Source organism: Microcaecilia unicolor, chromosome 13 (assembly GCF_901765095.1).
Source record: "Microcaecilia unicolor chromosome 13, aMicUni1.1, whole genome shotgun sequence".
NCBI lineage: Eukaryota > Metazoa > Chordata > Amphibia > Gymnophiona > Siphonopidae > Microcaecilia > Microcaecilia unicolor.
Window position 1 is genome coordinate 51,325,281 of NC_044043.1, and position 23,273 is coordinate 51,348,553.

At 45.0% G+C, this 23,273-nt stretch overlaps 1 protein-coding gene across 1 annotated transcript in view; it reads left to right on the top strand.

The window, feature by feature from the left end:
* TEX14 (testis expressed 14, intercellular bridge forming factor) overlaps positions 1–23,273 on the top strand; it is a 195,500-nt gene that overhangs the window by 99,892 nt on the left and 72,335 nt on the right. The window contains exons 15-16 of the mRNA XM_030222131.1: positions 12,501–12,612; positions 22,960–23,033. Coding sequence (XP_030077991.1) covers positions 12,501–12,612; positions 22,960–23,033 — 186 coding nt within the window. The remainder of the gene's footprint in view (positions 1–12,500; positions 12,613–22,959; positions 23,034–23,273) is intronic.

Here is a 23,273-nt window from a genome sequence, read left to right on the forward strand (position 1 = left end):
GTACGCCACACTTTTCCATGCCCGCTTACCATCAGTATACTTGGCTGTACCATCAGTAAACCAGGCATACTGACGTTGGTCAATAGTTAATTGGTCGTAAGGTACTCCCCATTTAGCAACATGATGGGTGGCACTACCACTACCACCCCCAGACACTAATACTTCCTCCCCCTCACCTACGGGAATCTGAGCAATTTGTTCATGTAATTGCGAGACCCCATTGGGACCACTTTTAGTCTGCCTATTTTGGATGTACCACTTCCACTTTATAATAGATGCCTCCTGTGCATGGCCAATTTTATGGGTATGTGGTTCACTATTAATCCAAGTTAAAATTGGAATTTCTGGTCTCAAAATTACTTCATGCCCCAAAGTTAGTTGTTCACTTTCCACAAGAGCCCAATAACAAGCCAACAATTGTTTCTCAAAGGGTATATATCGTTGAGCTGCATCGGGTAATCTACGTGTCCAAAATCCTAACGGACAACGTTTCCCATCTTGTTTCTGCCACATGCTCCAATTGGCATACTCTGCATGCACTGATACTTGTAATTCAATTGGATCATTGGCACGTATTGGCCACAGACTGACACTTTGTTGTACTACTAACTTGGCTTGGTCAAAAGCCTGTTGCTCTGTAGCACCCCACTGAAATACACATTTCTTTCGTGTTACTCTGTATAATGGCTGTAACACCTGCCCCAAGTGTGGGATATGTTTACGCCAAAATCCAAACAACCCAATAATTTCTGTGTTTGCTGTTTGGTAACCGGTACTGGAAATTCTGCTATTTTGTTTAGTGCTTTCTCAGTAATTTCCTGGTGTCCCTTATTCCAATTAATTCCCAGAAACTTCACTGTCTGGGCGGGTCCCTGGATTTTTGCTGGGTTAATTTCCCAACCCTTATTCTTCATGTGTTGTACTAGTTGTTCTAGCCCAGAGGCCACTAACTCCTCTGTATCCCCTTGGATTAGTATGTCATCAATATAGTGGGTTAACTCTAGCCCTGGTGGCAACGATAGTGCATCTAGATGTTGCGCTACCACCCTATGACAAATTGTAGGACTATGCAACCATCCCTGTGGCAACCGTGTAAAAGTGTACTGCCTTCCCTGCCACGTAAATGCAAATTGCTCCCAAAATTCCTCTTTTAAGGCTATTGTAAAGAAGGCATTTGCTAAATCTATCACTGCATACCATTTTCCTTTTCTATTTTGTATGTTCTCAATTAAAGTTACAATGTCGGGGACTGCAGCATGCAACGGGGGTGTAACCTTATTCAATTGACGGTAATCTACTGTCATCCGCCAGGATCCATCAGATTTCTTCACTGGCCATACTGGATTATTCCATTTGGTAGTAACTGGGACAATAACCCCTACCTCTTGTAATTCCTGTATTGTTCGCGTAATTTCTGCAATACCACCAGGAATCCGATATTGCTTTTGTGCAACTATTTGAGTGGCGGCTGGTATGGTGAGAGGCTCATCAACAATTTTTCCCACTAATACTGCGTGAATATTATAAGTGGAAATATACTTCAAACGCCGGGGAACTGCGGGAGACGTTCCAAATTGCCAACTTCCCCCATCAATAGTAAGTTTTAAACCTCTCAGAATATCCATACCAATTATATATTCTGGCACTGGCGTAATCATTACAGCATACTTTTGGAGCTGTAAATCCCCAATTTGCATAGCCAATTGTGTTTCCACTGCAGGAATACTCTTTCCCCCTAGTCCTACAATATTACACTTTGGTCCTTTAAACTTAGAAGGGTTACCAGCTATAATTGTTGCTTCTGCTCCGGTATCTATCAAAGCTCGTACTTGTTGAAAATTTCCCGGACTCCATTGTATTACAACATCAATATAGGGACGTGGATCAATTTTTACATTGCATCCCCGTACTAGTCAATCCTCTCTAAACGGATTGGTTTCTGCTTTAGATGGGGGCAGAGTAGTAGTAGATGGAAGTGTCATTCTCTGCAGGAGAGTACGGACCTCATGATACAAATCTGAATAGTCCGGACCCTCCACAGGTGGGGCTGAAGGAAGTTTTTCTTTTCCCACTGTCCGGGTTTTCCGAACCGGTTTCATCCCTCTCTTATCCAATCCTAATTTTTTATATTGCTGCCATAACTCTCCAGTGGGAATTCCATCTATTTTCTCCCGAGCCACCCCCGCTTGTAGTAGAGCGGCAAACATATCCTTACGAGATACTCGCTCTACCTCTGAACCTTGCCCCTTCGGCCCTTCCCCAATTCTCTGCCCCTCATTATTTTTCCTATCTGTCAGCTTCAGACTCCAATCCCCCAAATCTCCTAATTGCTCGATTTTATCCATAATGCCCTCCAACGGGTTATCTGTTTCATTCATCAACAGAGTCAAAATAACTTGTTTATACATTGGAGGAGACCCTTTAATTACTTTGTTTCTAATTGCCGCTGACATAGGCACTTGGGTAAGTGTATCCATCTGTCCTGTGACAATACACACTTTCATTGCCTCTTCCTTTAATCGCTGGATACAATCTTTCAAAGTATACCAAGGCTTGTCATCCCCAGGCCAATCTGATTCTAAAGGGTACTTTCTACGACACCCTGTTCCCACTAACTCAATCAGAGTAGTAGCCTCTGACCCATTCCCATCAGGCATTGCTAAACTATGTTCCCGAAATGCACTTTGAATTATAGCATCTCGAGATAAAGGTATAAATTTCAAACAGTCCTCATTGTCCATCCGTATCCCCATTGCCCCAGTATCATGCAGCCTTACACACCAAGCAATAAGGGATTCATTTGGACGCTGCTGGAATTGCTGCATGATATTGAGAATTTCTTGTTGCGTATAGTCTTCTGCTAAATCCATGCGCACTGGCACTGCCCCACCCAACTGTGCTCGTCGCCGAATTATCGGCTTCATTTCCGGAGCAGCACTTTCCTCACCCCCTGACTCGCTCTCGGGTGTGGAAGACCAGATATCCCCATCCCACGTCTCAGGATCCCATCCGTTAGGATTCTGTGTGGCAGTAGCCATCACCTTTGCAACCTTTACCTTACTCACACGCCCTCTCCTTTTCCGATACTTATACTGCGCTACTCGCACCCCCGCCCGCTCAGCAATTTGCTGGTACCCCGTACACTTATCCATCATCAATTTGCCCTGACACTGTGACATTACCAAGTTGCTTTTCAATGTCAGAATCTCAGCCTGTGATTCCAACAGCTTCTGTTGTAATAACAGATTCTGCTGGTGCATCAGGCGATATGCCGACAACAAAATCCACCCTCTCCGACCCACAGTTCTTAACTCTTTCCCTTTAACCACAGGGGCATTTTGTAAACATTTCAACACATCCTCACACATTCCCTCTCCTAAACATACCTCCCAATTCTCACTCAACCCCGTATCTGTCGCCCATTCTGTTGCCAATGCCTGATATGGGTATTTATCCCATCCAGGAATTGCAAACAGCTGCGGAAGCTGTGCCTGCACAGCCTCCTGATGAGATTTGCTCTTCTTCCCTTTCTTCAACATATTCACAAAACAATAAAACAAGTATATATTCACAAATGTAATCACCGTAACAACAATGCGATATCCTGCCGACTACGCCAAATTGTAACACTAGGGGGCGCTGTGCTTATGACAACACAAAAGCCACCAGACACAATATGCGGTATATCGCTTTTATTGGTGATACATATGTGAACACATACACCAAGATACTTACAGCACCCGCAATTCAGTCAGCATCTGGGAAGACCACCAGGGAAGCACTAGCTCTTCCTCAGAGATTGCAGGGACCATCACTGAACCAGGCGTCCCTTACGTTCAGGCAAGCTTCTAAAGAAGGTCAGTGCTCCACCCTCTTTTATAGTGTGAAACAGAGGTGCCTTTCCCAGACTTGCACAAGCTGGCATCCCTTAAACAACCAGCCTGTTTCCCATAACAGAGAATAACTCCCCCAGACTTGCACAGGTTGAAGGTGCCTTTCCCAGATGTGCTGGCATCCCTTAAACAACCACCATAACAGAGAATAACTCCCCCAGACCTGCACAGGTTGAAGGTGCCTTTCCCAAAGGTGCTGGCATCCCTTAAACAACCACCATAACAGAGAATAACTCCCCCAGACCTGCACAGGTTGAAGGTGCCTTTCCCAAAGGTGCTGGCATCCCTTAAACAACTAGCCTGTTTCCCATAACAGAGAATATCAACACATAATTACAGCCAAAACATTCCACTCATTCCATCCCCAGCTGACCTTCAATCCCATGTATTACAGAGCTATACCTCTCCTCCTAAGGAGGCTGTGACAGCTCCTCTCCACGAGGTACTCAAGTCAGTCCTCATTAGGAACTGGGCATCCCCTCTGTCTCTGTGATCCCCAAGAAAATTGACACCCAGCATCAGATCCACGGGTAGCCTGGCTTTGTGAGGTCTGTTACCTCATGACCCCATGGTGGTGGACTCCGCTCTCAAGAGAGCCAGGAGTACTAGGGACTATGCCTCGGCTCCCCCAGGCATAGAAGCTAGGACTCTGAACTCTTTTGGGAGGAAGACGTATCAGGCCTCTATGCTTATCACCTGTATCCAGTCATATCAGCTCTTCATGAGTGTGTACTTGCAGAACTCGGTGCGGTAGCTGTCAGACTTGGTCTAGAATTTGCTTCCTTGTGTCTTTCAGAGGGTGTCTCCCTAGTCTTGCTGGCTTCCAGGAAACATTCCACTAAGAGGTGTTATTCTTTTAAATGGAGGAGGTTTGCTGTCTGGTGTGACAGCAAGGCCATAGATCCCCTTTCTTGTCCTACACAGACCCTGCTTAAATTCTTTCTACACATCAGAGTCTAGTCTCAAGACCAACTCCGTAAGGGTTCACCTTAGTGCAATTAGTGCTTATCATCAGCGTGTAGAAGGTAAGCCTATATCTGGACAGACTTTATTTGTTTGCTTCATGACAGGTTTGCTTTTGTCAAAGCCCCCTGTCGGACCTCCGCCAGTGTCAAAGGATCTCAATGTCATTCTCCCCCAGCTGATGAAAGCTCCTTTTAAGCCACTGAATTCATGCTATCTAAAATACTTGACCTGGAAGGTCATTTTCTTGGTTGCTGTTACTTCACTCGTAGGGTCAGTGAGCTTCAAGCCTTAGTAGTGGGATGCACCTTATACTAAGTTTCATCACAACAGAGTAGTCCTCCGTACGCACCCCAAGTTCCTGCCAAAGATGGTGTCAGAGTTCCATCTGAACCAGTCGATTGTCTTGCCAACATTTTTCCCCCGACATCACCCCCATCCTGGCGAAAGCAGCTTGCTCACCTTGGACTGCAAGAGAGCGCTGGCCTTTTACATGGAGTGGATGAAGCCCTTCAGACAGTCCGCCCAGCTGTTTTTTTCATTTGATCCCAACAGGATGGGGGTTGCCATCGGGAAATGCACCACCTCAATTTGGCTGGCAGATTGCATTTCCTTCACATATGCCCAGGTTGGGCTGGTTTTTGAGGGTCATGTCACGACTCATAATGTCAGAGCCTTGACTGCGTCGGTAGCCCACTTGAAGTCAGCCTCCATTGAGGAGATTTACAAGGCTGCAACGTGGTCTTCAGTCCACACATTCACATCTCACTACTGCCTTGAGCAGGATACCCAACGCAACAGTCGGTTTGGGCAGTCAGTGTTGCAGAATCTGTTTGGGGTCTAGAATCCAACTCCACCCTCCTAGGCCCGTTTTATTCTTTTCCAGGCTGCACTCTCATCTATTTTATATATAGTTTGAGGTTAATCTGCGTTAAGTCCTTGCCGTTGCGAGGCCCAGTTGACCACTGTTCGTTGTTTTGGGTGAGCCTGGATGCTAGGGATTCCCTACTTGTGAGAATAACAGAACCCGCTTGTCCTCGGAGAAAGTGAAGATATGGCCGTGACATATTCTATTCCAATCTTATATTCCGCTAAATTCCTTAAGTAAGGATTCAAAGTGGATCACAAATAAAGAGACCTCAACCATACAGAGAAGTACAATAAAAACTAATAAAATTATACAATATTATCAGGCAGGTATTGAATTTGAAAATAGTTAAGTTTTTTAAGCTTTCCAAAAGAGTAAATAAGTTGGCAATTCCCTAATCTGCCTTGGGAGACTATTTGTAGGATAAACAGCATAAAATCTGTTTTACTCTTTTGGTATCTTGCCAGGTATTTGTGACCTGAACTGGCCACTGTTGGAAACAGAATCCTGGGCCTGATGGACCTTCGGTCTGTTCCAGTTAAGGCAATGCTTTTACGTTCCTAGAAAGTCTTAGTGCCCAAGAGATTGCTCCAAAGGAGGATTATTGTACTGTGGACAAAGAACTGTGGGACGCTTATAATATATAAAAGTGGGATAAAGTTTTGACAGGAAAATAGCCCAGAGCAGTGGAAGGTACACACACAATTCAGCAGTAGTACCTGGAGAATGGCTGTAGCTGAATATCTGTATATTGCAGTGAGTGCTGGTACTATCAGAGTAGCAGCAATATTTAGCCACTATCCCCAAGATTCTATATAGCACGACCAAATTTGCGCGCACAAATCTGGTCATATTCTGGATTTGCACGCACAATTTAATTACTTAGCCAATCAGTGCTGATAATTGCCATTTAGCAAGCAATTATTGACAGATTGGCATTAATTAGAATTTACACCGGCTCCACGCCTAATTTAGGTGCCAGTACTTACACCAAGTTTTTCTTGGCGTAATTGGATGCATCTAGAGTTAGACGTATTCTATAAACCTGTTAGGCGTATTCTATAAACCATACCAAAATCTAGATGTGGTTTATAGAATACATCTAGGTGGAAGTTTTTTCGGTGCCAATTTTCAGGCACCATATATAGAATCTAGTCCTATCTGGGTATCTTATTTGGATACACTTAGGATAGGCTTTTTGTTATGCTCAGTTATCCAGATAGTTAATGGGGTAGTGGTGCTAAAATTCGCTGTTACGCAGATGTTTGGACTCTGCCCCTAGACTGCCCCAGCACTATAAAGGTAATGCCACAGTGATGTGTACAGATATTCCAAGTTCATTGACATTTTGATATGCCAGCCTTTAGAGGCCTTTCTAAACAGCTTACATACATAGTAACATTGGGAAATTAGGGCAAGATGCACTAAAAATTCGTTAAAGCCCTTTCCTTACCGATTCCCTTAGCGAATCAGTAAGGAACGGGCATGCATCAAGGAATAGGAATGCAAATGAGCTGCTCGTTGTAGCTCACTTGCATTCTCTATTCCGTCGTTAAAGAGTCAGAAAGTCGGCCGGTCGAGCATGCGCAGAGCAGCAAAGCGTTATGCTGGCTGCTCTGCGCATGCCAAATACGCCTCTCTGTGCTGCCCGAAGACGCTGTGCTGCTCACCCCCTCCGATGTGGCTTGATCCAGCAGGACAGTGCAGTTGAGGACGCCCATCCGAAAAAAAGCGTCCATTTTGGCCCCCTAATAATAAAAACGTCTTTTTTTTTTTTTGCAGTGCTTCAATCAGCTGAGAGACCTGGAAGTCTCTGAGCCAATCACAGCGCGTTTAGCTCGGCTGAAAGCGTTGTGATTGGCTCAGGGACTTCCAGGTCTCAGCTGAGTGAAGCACTGCCAAAAAAGACGTTTTTATTATTAAGGGGGCCAAAATGGACGTTTTTTCTTGGATGGGCACCCATTTTGGCCTCCTTCCCCCTTTGCAATAATAAAAACATCTTTATTGGCAGTGTTTCACTCAGCTGAGACCTGGAAGTCCCTGAGCCAATCACAACGCGTTCAGCCGAGCTAAATGCGCTGTGATTGGCTCAGAGACTTCCAGGTCTCTCAGCTGAGTGAAGCACGGCCAAAAAAGTCGTTTTTATTATTAGGGGGCCAAAAAAGAGCCTGCAGCATCGGAGCCTGTTTGATTTCTTTTTCTTTTTTTTTAATATAGTGAAGAACTTCCATAAAGGACGCTCCTGACGAGCACTTGGGCTGTTTTTCAGGTACAGCACTCCCATAATGGCCGTCCATGACGAGCACTTGCCCGTTTTTGCGCCCCCCCCCCCCCCCCGATTTTGTTTTTATACATTTTATGAAGTTTTCCAATCCCGCGCAGCCCCAACGAGAGGTACAGACCTCTCGTTAGATTTTCCACCGTTTTCCAGCGTTAAGGCAATCGGAAAAGGTTAGTGCATCTCATTTCAATAGGGTTTCTACACAATTTGCTCATCTGCATTCCGTTTTTGTTAGCTGCTACCGTCGTCAGAAAAAAGTGTTTAGTGCATGCCAGGGTTTACTACTTGCTCGTTAAGGGCTCGTTAAGTTTAGTGCATCTGGCCCTTAGAGTGTGAAAGGAAACAAATTTTGATAGGATAGGGCAGCAGATAGTTCTGTAGTACAGTGCTAACTGTAATAGCTTTCCTTGACTACCTCCTCCATGCAGAACACACAAATCTGCACTGGGAAAGAACCAGGCACACCCATTAAAGGGGGGCCGACCACAACCGGGCTGAAGGCCAGCAAAGACAGAAGTGTGGGGGAGGGTACAGGGAGGGCCTAGCTAGAGAGCAGAGGTAGTAGTGGGAGGGAAACAAGGGGTAGCAAGGGGAGGGGGCAGGAAAAAAGGGGAGGAGCAAGGGAGGAGGAGAGAGGAATTTGAACTGCACAGGAAGTCCTTTTGAATTTGGAAGCAGGAGAAGAGCAACCCTGGGCAGCAGCTCCTGAAATTTTTACAGGCACATGTTTTGTGTCTGCCCTGGGCAGAGCTTGTGCAGAGTACAGCCAAAGAAGCTCTTACAGCAGAGCACGATATTCCAGCAAATTGAGAACAAATTTTATGGTATGTAGACATTTAAAACTTTGTGCAAGGCATTTTAGCTTTCTCCTGCCGACCCCCATTTAGTTTTTCCAGGATGGCCGGCCATCTCGGGTTAGCTGCCTATCTCACGGCATTACGTGCACTAGGCTAGAGTCCCACATACGCTGCCCATGGCGCATGGCAGATAGGTTTGCCACAGAGCGGTTGCCATTTTTGGCCGGCCATGCAGTGCTCACAATCTGCAGTGCATAGCACGGCACTGAGGCACGACTAGGAAGACCTTGTGCACAGTACTGAACCGAGGCACAAACTATCTCAGGGAGACGAAAACACCTTTAATGGTACGTCATTTTTGCTCTTCTCCTGCCTCAGCGGCACACCGCACGTTAAGATGCGGTGATGGCCGGCCACTAATAATTGGCCAACAGTTACGCACTATACAGCAACGGACCTTCGAGCCCCGTTGTGGCTAGCCACGCCGTGTTATCTAATTTGAAAAATAAATGCGGTATAAGCCGTCCATGCCATTACGGCGACGGACCTTAAGCCCCGTTATGGCCGGCCACACCAGATTTTCGATGTAATGCGGCAAAAATGAGTGCAGTATAAATCGCTCATGCTGTATAAGCCGCCCAGGCCACGCAGAGCTATACAAGCCCCATTGTGGTCTGCCACGCCGTGTTATCTAATTCGGTAAAATTTAGTGCGGTATAAGTTGCCCATGTTGTATAAGCTGCCCATGTCACACAGCACTACGGCCATGCTGTGTTTTCTACTCGGTCAACTACGCTTTATCCTAAACGTGACTTACCGGCGCCATGTCTGTATGATTGGTCTGCCATGCGATATTTGAGATGCGGGTTTTTGCAGAAACGTCCACATTGCGATCCTCGCTAGTCAGGGTCTTCTCTTGCGGGCCACTTATTCGCTACGCGTTGTAATTGCCCGCCCATACAGTCGGCCATTAACCTACAGAGGCACGTACGGCAGTGGTGAATTTCGATAGGGTGGCCATTTGCATGAGTGCCGATTGTAAAAACGGTGGCCACTTTCAATACACCGCCCATTCTGACTAGCAGTAAAATTTGGAAAAGGCAGCCAGTTTTATGGCGCTAAAATTCACTAGAATGGACATTCCAAATACAAATTTAACCGCAGCGGCCACCTTGGATACCGCACGCATTTGTGTCTTTGACACACGGCATAGGCTGGAACAATTGATATCATACCGTTTGGTGCCAGCATAGCGGGACACAGTACTTAGGGGCATCAGACAAACATATCGGTTACAGTATGCTACTCTCAGCTGCCGTTAGGACCAGGTCCACGGGGGGAAGGGTTGGTACAACAGTGTTAGTCCTAGAGGGCCATGTGCACTTAGCGGCCATTTTGACTAGAGCGGCCACGTGGACTAAAGCAGCTAATTTGAAAACGGTGGCCATTTTGATAGAAGGACCACCAGTCTTACTGATTTATCTGCCGGATTTACAGGGGCCTGGCCATTTAAATTTTAGCAGCCCATTTTGCATACGGCAGCCGTTTTGACTACCAGGCCAAATTTGAATGTAACAGCCATCGCCCGTGGGGCTTTAGGCCAGCCATTTAAGGAAGGGCGCACTGCGCAGACAGCACGCAGTCGGATATGTAGCTGTGAGCAAGGAGGGTACAGTTTACACAGGCACCACAAGATGCACGCAGCGATTGGGGAAGCCGGCGTCACCACAATCAGTTATTATGAGGTCATTTTGCTTTAAATTGTCTATTCTTTTAGTCTCTCCATTGCAGTAATGTCATTGTAGTGTGCGAAGGAGACATATGCACCAGCAAGGCCAGCCAAGCGGCCCACCAAAACTCCGCCAGCTAAGACGCGGAGTGCTGTGGCCCCAGACCTTAGAAGTCACAGTGGACCTACACCACAAATTTTGATAGGATAGGGCAGCAGATAGTTCTGTAGTACAGTGCTAACTGTAATAGCTTTCCTTGACTACCTCCTCCATGCAGAACACACAAATCTGCACTGGGAAATCAGTTGCCAAAACATCCTGGAATAGGATTGTCTTGCGAGCGGATATGAATCCATCCAAAGAATATGAGGCTTAACTGAAGGGGGTGGGAATTCCAAATGAAGGGCCCTACTGCAGTGAAAATTCTTGATCAAACAAAGTCAAAACAAATGTGTTTGATGGAGGGGACTGTAAAGACAATTCTGTTGGGGCAGAGATTATGGTATAGGGGTGATCCTTTGTTGTGGATCTTATGAATTAGCTAGAGAATTTTATACGTGATCCGATGGGTAACTGGCAATCTGTTTTCTTTGTGGCGTAGTGGTATGATCCGTCTAACTGTAAAACACTACTGTAACATCACCTAACTGTAAATTGTAAACCACATTGAACCGAAACTTGTTTTTAGATAATAGTGGGATGCAAGAATGCATAAATAAATAAATAAATAGTGCTGCTGAATATCTTTCCCAGCAGCATTTACCTGGATAAATACTTTTTAAATATTGACCCCAATGTTTTTTTCTTTATACCAATTTGTTTTTGAGAAGTGGTACATATATTTTACAAATAAATATATCCCTCAGATATCACTTTTTATCCAAAATTAAGTTTATTGTTGGAATGTATGCATTTTCCAAAACAGTCATTATAAAGCGAGCATTGAAATCCACTAAAAGAAAAAGAAACATTGCAAGGAAAAGAGATAAAGTACATAATTGGTTTGGTCAGATTACATTCGGTGTTTTCATTCTTAAAACTAAAAATTTCAAGTAACTGAGTGAAATGCAATGGTCAATAAGGAACATAAAGTTGCATTGCAATTGACATAGAAAGCAGTTCAATTATATAATAAATAAATACATATCACTAGCACAGTTCTGTAACTAGAAGTCATTGGCAAACTGTCAGTGTAATGTATCTCTTAGTTCAGTTTCATTTAAATGATTTTTCCTCCAGTAGGAGGCTTTATCACCAAATATTTGCCTATATGTTGAGTTAGTGTAATGAGCTGCAGTAGAGGACATAAAGGGCCCCTTTTACAAAGTGGCGTTAAGCCCAACGTGGGCTTACCGCTTCCTAAAAAGGGAGTACTGCTGGGCTACTGTAGCAGCCCGGCGGTACTTCCCACCCCCAGCACGCCATCATATCTGGAGCTTCAAAATATATTTGTTTTTGTAACACTGGTGTGTACCTGGCGTTAATCGGGCACTGCTGCACTCTGCCCAGTTACCGCCAGGTTAGTGTGGAAGCCCTGAGGTGGCGGTAAGGGTCCCCCCCCCCCCCCCCCGAAATAGCTGTGCGGCAAGTGCTTCACTTGCTGAACGGCCATTTCTTTAAAAAAAAAAAAAAAAAGAAAGACCTACCTTTTACCCGCTGCGGTAAAAGGGGGCCTCGTCGAACTTCAAAAACACAGGCCCCCTTTTGCTGCAGCTTGGTAAAAGGTGCCCAAAATGAAGAACATTGCACTGGTGATAGTGCCCTCTGCTGTTAGGAGTATAGAAAGTGGACTATTATAAAAAGGTAAAAATATCAAATTTTAATATATTTTAGATTTTCTAACAGCTTCATCTGTGGGCAAACTGCAGATTATACTAGGCAATGAATTTTAAATAATTTTGCATTAGCTTTATAATTCTGACTGAAGAAATGAGATGCATGGAAAAGTGTTTAATGGATTACTGATATTGCAGCCATTATATGATGAAGTCCTTGCAAGAAAGAAGAAAAATATTAATTCTCAGAACTACAGAGGTGATGATGGATGGTCAGCTGAAAGAGGAGGGAAAGACACTCTCAGGTGAGTTCTACTTGTCTCAAAACCATGACCTTCAGACACCCTTTCATCCTGGAATGTCAGAGATTTAAGATCATTGTGTGGTTTATTGAGTTGGATTGCAGCAAATTTAAAATGCAGATCATTTTACAAGATTGCATTATTTTGGGGAAAATTATCTTTATATAATATAAAATGTAATTTGGAAAAGGAGTGCTTTGATTATACAGAAATTAGACTTAGACTTAGCCTGGCCTCAGAATGACATCCTATAGTATATCTCCTATCAAACTGAGCTCTCTTTTTCATCAAGCACTGCCATTTCCTCCCCTCACCCTCCCCACTGACAGTTTGAACTTCGTGGGTGTGGCTTGGATCTCTTTCAGGGAGAGAAAACTAACAACTTATAGCAGCAGCTTCAGAGAGCATTTTCCATCTCACAGATAGGCTGCAGAGAATACCTTCTCCTGCTTTAGACTTAATCCTACCCACCCTACCCCTCTACCCACCCACCCCTAGAGTGACATGTCTTATATAACCTCCCTATCAACCCACTCATTACTTTACCTCACCCATTTCTATTCTTCTATCACCTTCTCCCACTACTCCAACCAGAGTTACACCTAATCACACTGACCACCCTTCAACATCTTCTGTCCTTCTGTGACTGTTCTATTGTGCTTGACTGCTTAAATATTTTAAATTTAAATGCTTTACTTTTTGTCTATTAGATTGTAAGCTCTTTGAGCAGGGACTGTCTTTCTTCTGTGTTTGTACAGCGCTGCGTACACTTTGTAGCGCTCTAGAAATGTTAAATAGTAGTAGATTATACAGAAAAGATCATATGGTAAAATTTTGTTTCTCCAAAGACAAGCAAAATACAAGTCCTCGCACCTGGGAGATGTTCTCCAGCAGAGCTTGCATGAGTAAGCCTATACAACTTAGAAAAACTTTCTAGAAGCGAATGCATTTTAGTTCCTGCTGTGTATATAACCTCCCTATCAACCCACTCATTACTTTTACCTCACCCATTTCTATTCTTCTACCACCTTCTCCCACTACTCCAAACAGAGTTACACCTAATCACACTGACCACCCTTCAACATCTTCAGTCCTTCTGTGACTGTTCTCTTGTGCTTGACTGCTTAAATATTTTAAATTTAAATGCTTTACGTTTTGTCTATTAGATTGTAAGCTCTTTGAGCAGGGACTGTCTTTCTTCTGTGTTTGTACAGCGCTGCGTACACTTTGTAGCGCTCTAGAAATGTTAAATAGTAGTAGTAGTATTGTCATGTTGGGCCTCCTCAGTCTTTTTCTCCCATAGAGCCAATATGACTTTTTTTACTTTCCTTTCTCTCTTTTAAAGGCATTTTTTTTCTTTTCATACTCTGTTGTTGTTTGTGGACCTCTCTATTTCCCCTCTAGTTATTTCTGTAGTTAAGGATTTTTGGTCATTTTCAAGTTTTCTTTATTTTTTTGTGAGCTTTGCCTTCTGTTACCCTATTTTTTTGGTTGGGCCTGATCTTTTTAAAACCTGAGTCATTTGATTTAATTATTAAATCCTCGGAGAAGTCCCCCTTTAGCTTTGTAAAAAATTGGATGCTGCAGCAAGACCATATCCAGTGCAGATCCACAGCTGGTTCTTACAGTTCTTTGGACCTGGTCACAAACCATGAAGAGTAGAGTAAACGAGTCTGGTCCATTGATGATGACATTGGAGATATCAGACTTGAGGGGTCCAGGAGCTGCACAGGACACTGAAGATATGTGAACATTAAGTGTGTATCAATTTATCTTGATGTCGAGTGTTGATATAGGCCATTGGGATGGGTATTGGCTGATTTCCTGCCTGAAGAAGAGGATTTATTGTTTTCTTCAACATAGAGGGCAAGTGTTGTCAAGTAGAGGCCCAAAGTATTGATGAGCCCCGTTGGATTGTGATGCCAAGAGCACTGAGGTATGTCAACTGAAAGCACCCCCAAATAGAAGTCCTCTCAACTTCCTCAGTGTCAGAGGGGCCACTTCAAACTCCCAGAATTCAAAGAAGAATTCACTATAAATGTTAGTGCTCCTATTTAATCAATACTGTAGAAAATATGTATGAAGAGATTCAGAAAGGTCATCTATTTATCTTCAAGGACAAGCAGGTTTGCATATTCTCACTTATGGGTAGACACTGATTCGTGTCATCCGGTTCGGCATTTATGGCAAAGTAAAAAAAAAAGCAGAGCTTTATCGAAGCAAGAGCCGTGCTCCACCGCGCGAACGCGGTCTCAGTTTCATTTTCTCTGCGTGAAAAGAGGTTGTGTTCTACCAGTGCAGTTCACATGTTTGTTTTTTGTAGCTTTTGAGTGCCTTTGGCTTATTTTTTTTGTATTTTTCTTTCTATTTTTCACCTTGTTTTCTTTATTAAAAAAAAAGTTCCTTTATTTTTTAGTTTTCTTTCTGCTCGTGTTTGTTTTCTTTCTTTTTTGACGTGGGCTGCCTTTAAATCCTGACTCCGATTGGGAACCCCTTTTTTGTGCCTTTGTCCCTTTTTCAGGCACCATTGAGCTGTTTGATTTGGCCGGCGATGTCTTCTCTTCCATGTCCACGAAGACTCCCAGTGACTTCAAGTGCTGTACTCGGTGCAACCGAACCATTACAGGGAAAAGACACCCATTCTTGGTGTCTGCAGTGTATTACGGGGAAAAGACACCCATTCTTGGTGTCTGCAGTGTCATAAGTATTGCCATACTGAGACAGACCAAAGGTCCATCAAGCCCAGCATCCTGTTTTCAACAATGGCCAATCCAGGTCACAAATACCTGGCAAGATCCCCAAAATAGTACAAAACATTTTATGCTGCTTATCCCAGAAATAGTGGATTTTCCTCAAGTCCAATTTAATAATAGTCTATGGACTTTTCCTTTAGGAAGCCATCCAAACCTTTTTTTAAACTCTGCTAAGCTAACCACCTTGACCATATTTTCTGGCAACGAATTCCAGAGTTGAATTACACGTTGAGTGAAGAAACATTTTCTCCGATTCGTTTTAAATTTACTACTTTGTAGCTTCATCGCATGCCCCCTAGTCCTAGTATTTTTTGAAAGCGTAAACAGACGCTTCACGTCTACCCCTTCCACTCCACTCATTATTTTATAGACCTCTATCATATCTCCCCTCTGCCGTCTTTTCTCCAAGCTGAAGTGCTCCAGCCACTTTAGCCTTTCCTCATAGGGAAGTCATCCCATCCCCTTTATCATTTTTGTTGCCCTTCTCTGCACCTTTTCTAATTCCACTATATTTTTATTGAGATGCGGCGACCAGAATTGAACACAGTATTCAAGGTGTGGTCGCACCATGGAGCAATACAAAGGCATTATAACGTCCTCATTTTTGTTTTCCATTCCTTTCCTAATAATACCTAACATTCTATTTGCTTTCTTAGCCGCCGCAGCATACTGAGCAGAAGGTTTCAACGTATCATCAATGGTGACACCTTTCTTGGTCGGTGACTCCTAACGTGGAACCTTGCATGACGTCGCTATAATTCGGGTTCCTCTTTCCCACATGCATCATTTTGCACTTGCTCACATTAAATGTCATCTGCCATTTAGACGCCCAGTCTCCCAGTCTCGTAAGGTCCTCTTGTAATTTTTCACAATTCTACTGCAATTTAACGACTTTCAATTCTACTGCAATTTAACAACTTTGAATAACTTTGTGTCATCAACAAATTTAATTACCTCACTAGTTACTCTCATCTCTAGGTCATTTATAAATATGTTAAAAAGCAGCGGTCCCAGCACAGACCCCTGGGGAACCCCACCAACTACCCTTCTCCATTGAGAATACTGACCATTTAACCCTACTCTCTGTTTTCTATCCTTTAATCTGTTTTTAATCCACAATAGGACACTACCTCCTATCCCATGCCTCTCCAGTTTCCTCTTGAGTCTTTCATGAGGTACTTTGTCAAGCACCTTCTGAAAATCCAGATACACAATATCAACTGGCCCACCTTTATCCATATGTTTATTCACCCCTTCAAAGAAATGTAATAGATTGGTGAGGCAAGATTTCCCTTCAATAAATCCATGTTGGCTTTGTCTCATTAATCCATGCTGTTGAATATGCTCTGCAATTTTGTTCTTTATAATAGTCTCTACCATTTTGCCCAGCACCGAAGTAAGACTCACTGGTCTATGATTTCCAGGATCGCCCCTGGAACCTTTTGAAAAAATCGGCGTTACATTGGCCACCCTCCAGTCTTCCGGTACCACGCTCGATTTTAAGGATAAATTACGTATCACTAACAATAGTTCCGCAAGTTCATTTTTCAGTTCTATCAGTACTCTGGGATGAATACTCTTCAATTTGTCAAATTGCCCCTTTACATCCTCTAGGTCTCTTCTCAGAGACATCTATCCTTTTTCTTCTTCCTCTTCAGTCCAACATTGGCATCTGTCTGAGTCAGATGATACCTATGGACCAGTCAGAAATGGCGTAATTCTGTCCAGCAGAAGTCATGGTCATGAAGAGAGCTTTCTTAAAGCAAAGAAACTGTTATCAGATGTTTAGCAAACCTCCCTGTCGGGTCTCATACTCCTGGAGTCATCTGTCTCTGTGAGATAGCTCCTCCACTCTTCTCAGGGGATAACTGGAGGCTAGTTTGCAGCAAACAATGTGTCCTTGGATGAAGCCATCATGGTATGCCCAGCAATAATGTTCCTTTGTAGAAAAGCTGGTTTCTGATGGTTATAAATGTATTCAGGCCACAGGCTGTAGAATCCATATTGGTTATAAGAGTATAATTCAGGCTTGTATAGGCCCCAGACCAGCAAATGTGAGATAGCAGGAAACACTCCTACAGAATACATCACTTTCAGAACCGCGTGCTGCCTTTTGGCAAGTGTCTAGTGTTATCAGGCTTATTTTCGAAAGAGAAGGACGCCCATCTTTCGATACATCGGAAGATGGGTGTCCTTCTCACAGGGTCGCCCAAATCTGCATAATTGAAAGCCGATTTTGGGCGTCCTCAACTGCTTTCCGTCGCGAGGACGACCAAAGTTCCCGGGGGCATGTCGGAGGCGGGACTTGGGCATGCCTAACACATGGACGTCCTCGACCCATAATCGAAAAAAGAAGGGCACCCCTGACGAGCAGTTGGATGACTTTACTTGGTCCATTTTTTGTTACGACCAAGCCACGAAAAGGTGCCCGAACTGACCAGATGACTACCGGAGGGAATTGGGGATGACCTCCCCTTACTCCCCCAGTGGTCACTAACCTCCTCCCACCCTAAAAAAAATAGGTTAAAAATATTTTGTGCCAGTCTCTATGCCAGCCTCAAATGTCATACTCCGGTCCATTGCAGCAGTATGCAGGTCCCTGGAGCAGTTTTAGTGGGTGCAGTGCACTTCAGGCAGGCAGACCCAGGCCCACCCCCCCTCACTGTTACACTTGTGGTAGTAAATGTGAGACCTCCAAAACCCACCAGAAATCCACTGTGCCCACATGTAGGTGCCCCCCTTCACCTTTAAGGGCTATGGTAGTGATACAGTTGTGGGTGGTGGGTTTTGGGGGGCTCAGCACACAAAGTAAGGGAGCTATGTACCTGGGAGCTTTTTCTGAAGTCCACTTCAGTGCCCCCTAGGGTGCCCGGTTGGTGTCCTTGCATGTCAGGGGGACCAGTGCACTACGAATGCTGGCTCCTCCCACGACCAAAGGGCTTGCATTTGGTCATTTCTGAGATGGGCGTCCTCGGTTTCCATTATTGCCGAAAATCAGAAATGACCAAGTCTAAGGATGACCATCTCTAAGGTAGACCTAAATTTCCAGATTTGAGCGTCCTTGACCGTATTATCGAAATGAAAGATGGACATCCCTTCACGGGGATGTCCTGCGAGGACGTCCTCAGAAAAACTTGGGCGTCCCCTTCGACTATGCCCCTCCACGTGTTCCTTTATCTCAACGACTGGCTGGTGTAGAGCACCTCAGAGGACGGTGATCAGGAGTTCATGTGGATGACTATTTGGGTGCTCGAGCTACTAAGGTTTATTTTAAATTACCCCAAACCCCATCTCCACCCTGTACAGAGATTGGAATTCATAGGAACCCTGCTCGACACGCAGAAGGTTCAGGCTTTCCTCCTGGAAGCCAGAGCAGACAACCTTGTTTTGCCGGCCTCCAAGGTTTCAGCCTGCAGGTCATAGCTCTGCAGATATTGAGATCGCTGGGCCACATGTCTTCCACAGTGTATGTTGTACCTATGACATGTCTCAATATGAGATCTGGCTTCTCAGTGGTATGAAATCACTGGTAGTCTACAAGATGTCATTCAAGTGTCCCCAGTGTCTTCAGTGGTGGAAATTAGATCCAATTTGACTCTGGGACTTCCAATTCAAATTTCTCAGCCGCAAAATTTGCTGACGACGGATGCGTCTCTCCTGGGTTGGGGAGCTCATGTAGATGGGTTCCACACTCAAGGAACTTGGTCCCTTCAGTAAACAAATCTTCAGATCAACCTCCTGTAGCTTCGAGAAGTCTGGAAAGCTCTAAGGGCTTTCAGAGATCAGCTGTCCCATGAAATCATTCTCATTCAAATGGACAATCAGGTTGCAATGTATTACATCAACAAGTATGGGACCACCGGATCTAGCCCTCTGTTTTAGGAAGCAGTCCGGATGTGGCATTGGGATTTCCTTCATAGCATGTTTCTCCAAGCCGCTTATCTGGCAGGCGCAAACACCCTGGCCAACAGACTGAGCAGGGTAATGCAACCACACGAGTAGTCTCTCAGTATGGGCATGGCCCGCAAGATCTTTCGAGCGTGGGGCACCCCCTCAGTAGATCTTTCTGCCACTCAGACCAGTCACAAGGTCCCTCAGTTCTATTCCAGTCTTCAGTCCCACGGCAGACAAGCATTGGATGCCTTCCTCCTCAATTGGGGGACAGGCCTCCTATATGCTTATCCTCTGATACCTCTAATAGGAAAGACTTTGTTGAAACTCAAGCAAGACAATGGAACCATGATTCTGATTGCCCTGTACTGGCCTGGCAGATTTGGTTCCCCTCTGAAGAACCATGGAGATTGGGATGTAGAAGCGATCCCTCGTTCTCAGTGATGAGAGTCGGAAAAACACTCCAATCTCCAGTCTCTGGCTCTGGCTCTCACAGTGGGGATGGGGCGACTTCCCTATGAAGAAAGACTAAGGAGGCTAGAGCTTTTCAGCTTGGAGAAGAGACGACTGAGGGGAGACATGATAGAGGTATATAAAATAATGAGTGGAGTGGAACAGGTGGATGTGAAGCGTCTGTTCACGCGTTCCAAAAATACTAGGAGTAGGGGGAATGCGATGAAACTACAGTGTAGTAAATTTAAAACAAATAGGAGAAAATGTTTCTTCACCCAACGCATAATTAAACTCTGGAATTTGTTGCCGGAGAACGTAGTGAAGGCGGTTAGCTTGGCAGAGTTTAAAAAGGGGTTGGACGGTTTCCTAAAAGACAAGTCCATAGACCACTACTAAATGGACTTGGGGAAAATCCACAATTTTGGGAATAACATGTATAAAATGTTTGTACATTTGGGTAGCTTGCCAGGTGCCCTTGACCTGGATTGGCCGCTGTCTTTGGACAGGATGCTGGGCTTGATGGACCTTTGGTCTTTTCCCAATATGGCATTACTTATGTACTTATGAGAGCTTAGAATTTGCGTTGTTGGGTCTTTCTGAGGGTGTCTCCCGGGTCTTGCTGGCTTCCAGGAAAGATTCCACTAAGAGATGTTACTCTTTTTTTAAATGGAGGAGGCTTGCTGTCTGCTGTGAGAGCAGGGCCCTAGATCCCCTTACTTGTCCTACACAAACCTTGCTTGAATACCTTCTACACTTGTCAGAGTCTGGTGTCAAGACCAACTCAGGTTCACCTTAGTGCAATTAGTGCTTGTCATCATCGTATAGAAGGTAAGCCCATCTCTGGTGTCAAACTCAGTAACCCCAGGTGGTGAGCCCCTGTGCCAAACAGAGTTCGGCAGCCAGACAACCCTGATCTTACTTGAAGAATCAGGGCAGGAACTCCTCAGGAGGGTTGAACGGGTCACACAAAGGCAACTGGCAGAGGACCCAGTCAGGATTCAGACACAGGAACCAGGCAGCAGAGAAACCAGGGATACAGTCCGGAACCAGAGCAAAGGTTCAAAAGCGGATGGTAGACATAAGCAAAGTCCAGGTCCAAGCAAGTGTTCCAAGGCAGGTGACAAATAGAAGCAAAGTCCAGGTCCAGGTAAATGTTCCAAGGCAGGTGACAAACAAAAGCAAAGTCCAGGTCCAAGCTAAGTTCCAAGGCAGGCGACAAAAGCAAAGTCCAGGTCCAGGCTAGGTTCCAAGGCAGGCGGCAAACAAAAGCAAAGTCCAGGTCCAGGCTAGGTTCCAAGGCAGGCGGCAAACAAAAGCAAAGACCAGGTCCAGGCTAAGTTCCAAGGCAGGCGGCAAACAAAAGCAAAGTCCAGGTCAAGGCAAGAGTTCCAAGAGGCAAAGATCAGTCCAACAATGAATGACAGCACCACGGAATCCACACAGGTAGAAGCCGAATCAACAAGAGTCTCAACATGCTGTTCCTAAATAGCCCTACCCATCAGGAGGACAGGGAACAGCTGACAGGAGGCGGAGCCACCATGACCGTGACTCAACCGCCCCGGATAGGTCAGCCAGCAACAGGAGGCGGAGTCAGCCGAGATCGGCCAATCCGGGCATTACAGGGAGTGTCTTTGTTGTCCTTGGGCTCAGCGCCCGAAAAGAATCCTTTTCTTCGAGGACGCCGGCACTGCCAACATGGCCGACGTTCCCCAGCTGTACCGACGCGGAGCGGAGGACCGGAGCAGCCCCGACAGTTGATAGGACTCCACTGGGGCGCTGCAGGAACCCCGTGTCCGACCGCCCTTCCGGCCAGCGCTCCCTGCAGCAGACTGAAGTCGCGGGACGGCCGATGGAGGAGCGGCACAGGTGAGGGACGCGACATCTGGACATCCTTTAGTTATTCGCTTCATGAGAGGTTTGCTTTTGTCAAAGCCCCCTATCAAACTCCCGCCACTGTCATGGGATCTCAGTCGTTCTCACCCAGCTGATGAAAGTTCCTTTTGAGCCACTGAATTCCTGCCGTCTGAAGTACTTGACCTGAAAGGTCACTTTCTTGGTGGCTGTTACTTCAGCTCATAGGATCAGTGAGCTTCAGGCCTTAGTAGTGGATGCACCTTATTCTAAGTTTCATCACAACAGAGTAGTCCTCCTCATGCACCCTAAGTTCCTGCCGAAGGTGATGTTGGAGTTTCACATGATCCAGTCAGTCTTGCCAACATTCTTTCCCCAACCTCATTCCCATCCTGGCGAAAGCAGCTTGCACACTTTGGCCTGCAAGACAGGATTGAACTACTGCATGGAGAGGACAAGACTCCACAGACAGTCCACCCAGCTTTTTGTTTCTTTTGATCCCAACAGGATGGGGGTCGCCATTGGAAAATGCACCATCTCAATTTTGCTGGCAGATTGCATTTCCTTCACTTATGCCTAGGCTGGGTTGGCTTTGGAGGGTCATGTCATGGCTCATAATGTCAGAGCCATGGCTTCGCCAGTAGCCCACTTGAGGTCAGCCTCCACTGAGTAAATTTGCAAGGCTGCAACGTGGTCTTCAGTCCACACAGTCACATCACACTACTTCCTTGGGCAGGATACTCGACGCGACAATCAGTTTGGGTAGTCTTTGTTGCAGAATCTGTTTGGTGTCTAGAATCCAACTCCACCCTCCTAGGCCTGTTTTATTTTGTTCCAGGCTGCACTCTCATTCAGATAGTATATAGTTTCAGGTAATGTCGTCACCATTGCGAGGTCCAATTGACCATGGTTTGTTGTTTTGGGTGAGCCTGGATGCTAGGGTTTCCCCACATGTGAGAATAAGCAAGCCTGCTTGTCCTCAGAGAAAGCAAAGTTACTTACCTGTAGCAGGTATTCTTCGAGGACAGCAGGCTTCATATTCTCACAGTATCGCCCACCTCCCTTTGGAGTTGTCTCCATTATTTTATTTTTATCCCTTTGCTTTGAAATTAAACCGAAACGACTGCGTTTGCGTGGTAGGCGGGTAGGAACTTGGACATGCGCGCTGGAGCGTGGCTCGCGCTTCACTAAAGCTCTGTTTTTTTTACTTTGGCATAAATGCTGGACCGGACAACTTGGATCGGCGACTACCCACACTTGAGAATATGAAGCCTGCTGTACTCGGAGAATACCTGCTGCAGGTAAGTATCTTCGCTTTATGTGAAGACTGCCCTACTTAATATCAGTTTTTTAGCAGTATTGCATAGAAGAGGAATAATTTAATGTTCTTGAATTATTTTAGACCTGTTGAAGTGTATTTCAGAAGCCGTAAAAGAAGAAAAAATGAAAAAAAAGTCATACCATCTAGATGGGCATGTAAGTAGAAAATTCAAGACATTTAGATATAAGGAAATTGCTAAATAGAATTTCAAGTACATAGTGCTTTGATATTTTATAATATGTATTGAGATATAATCTAAAATAAGGTAGGGTTGCTTCTTACTCTTACTTAGTAACTGTTACTTACATAGTGTTTGTAGAGGTGAAGTGTTACGACAGAACTTGGCTTTCACCTGGAAGGTGGAGAGAGAGAGATACACCCACAAAATGTATGCT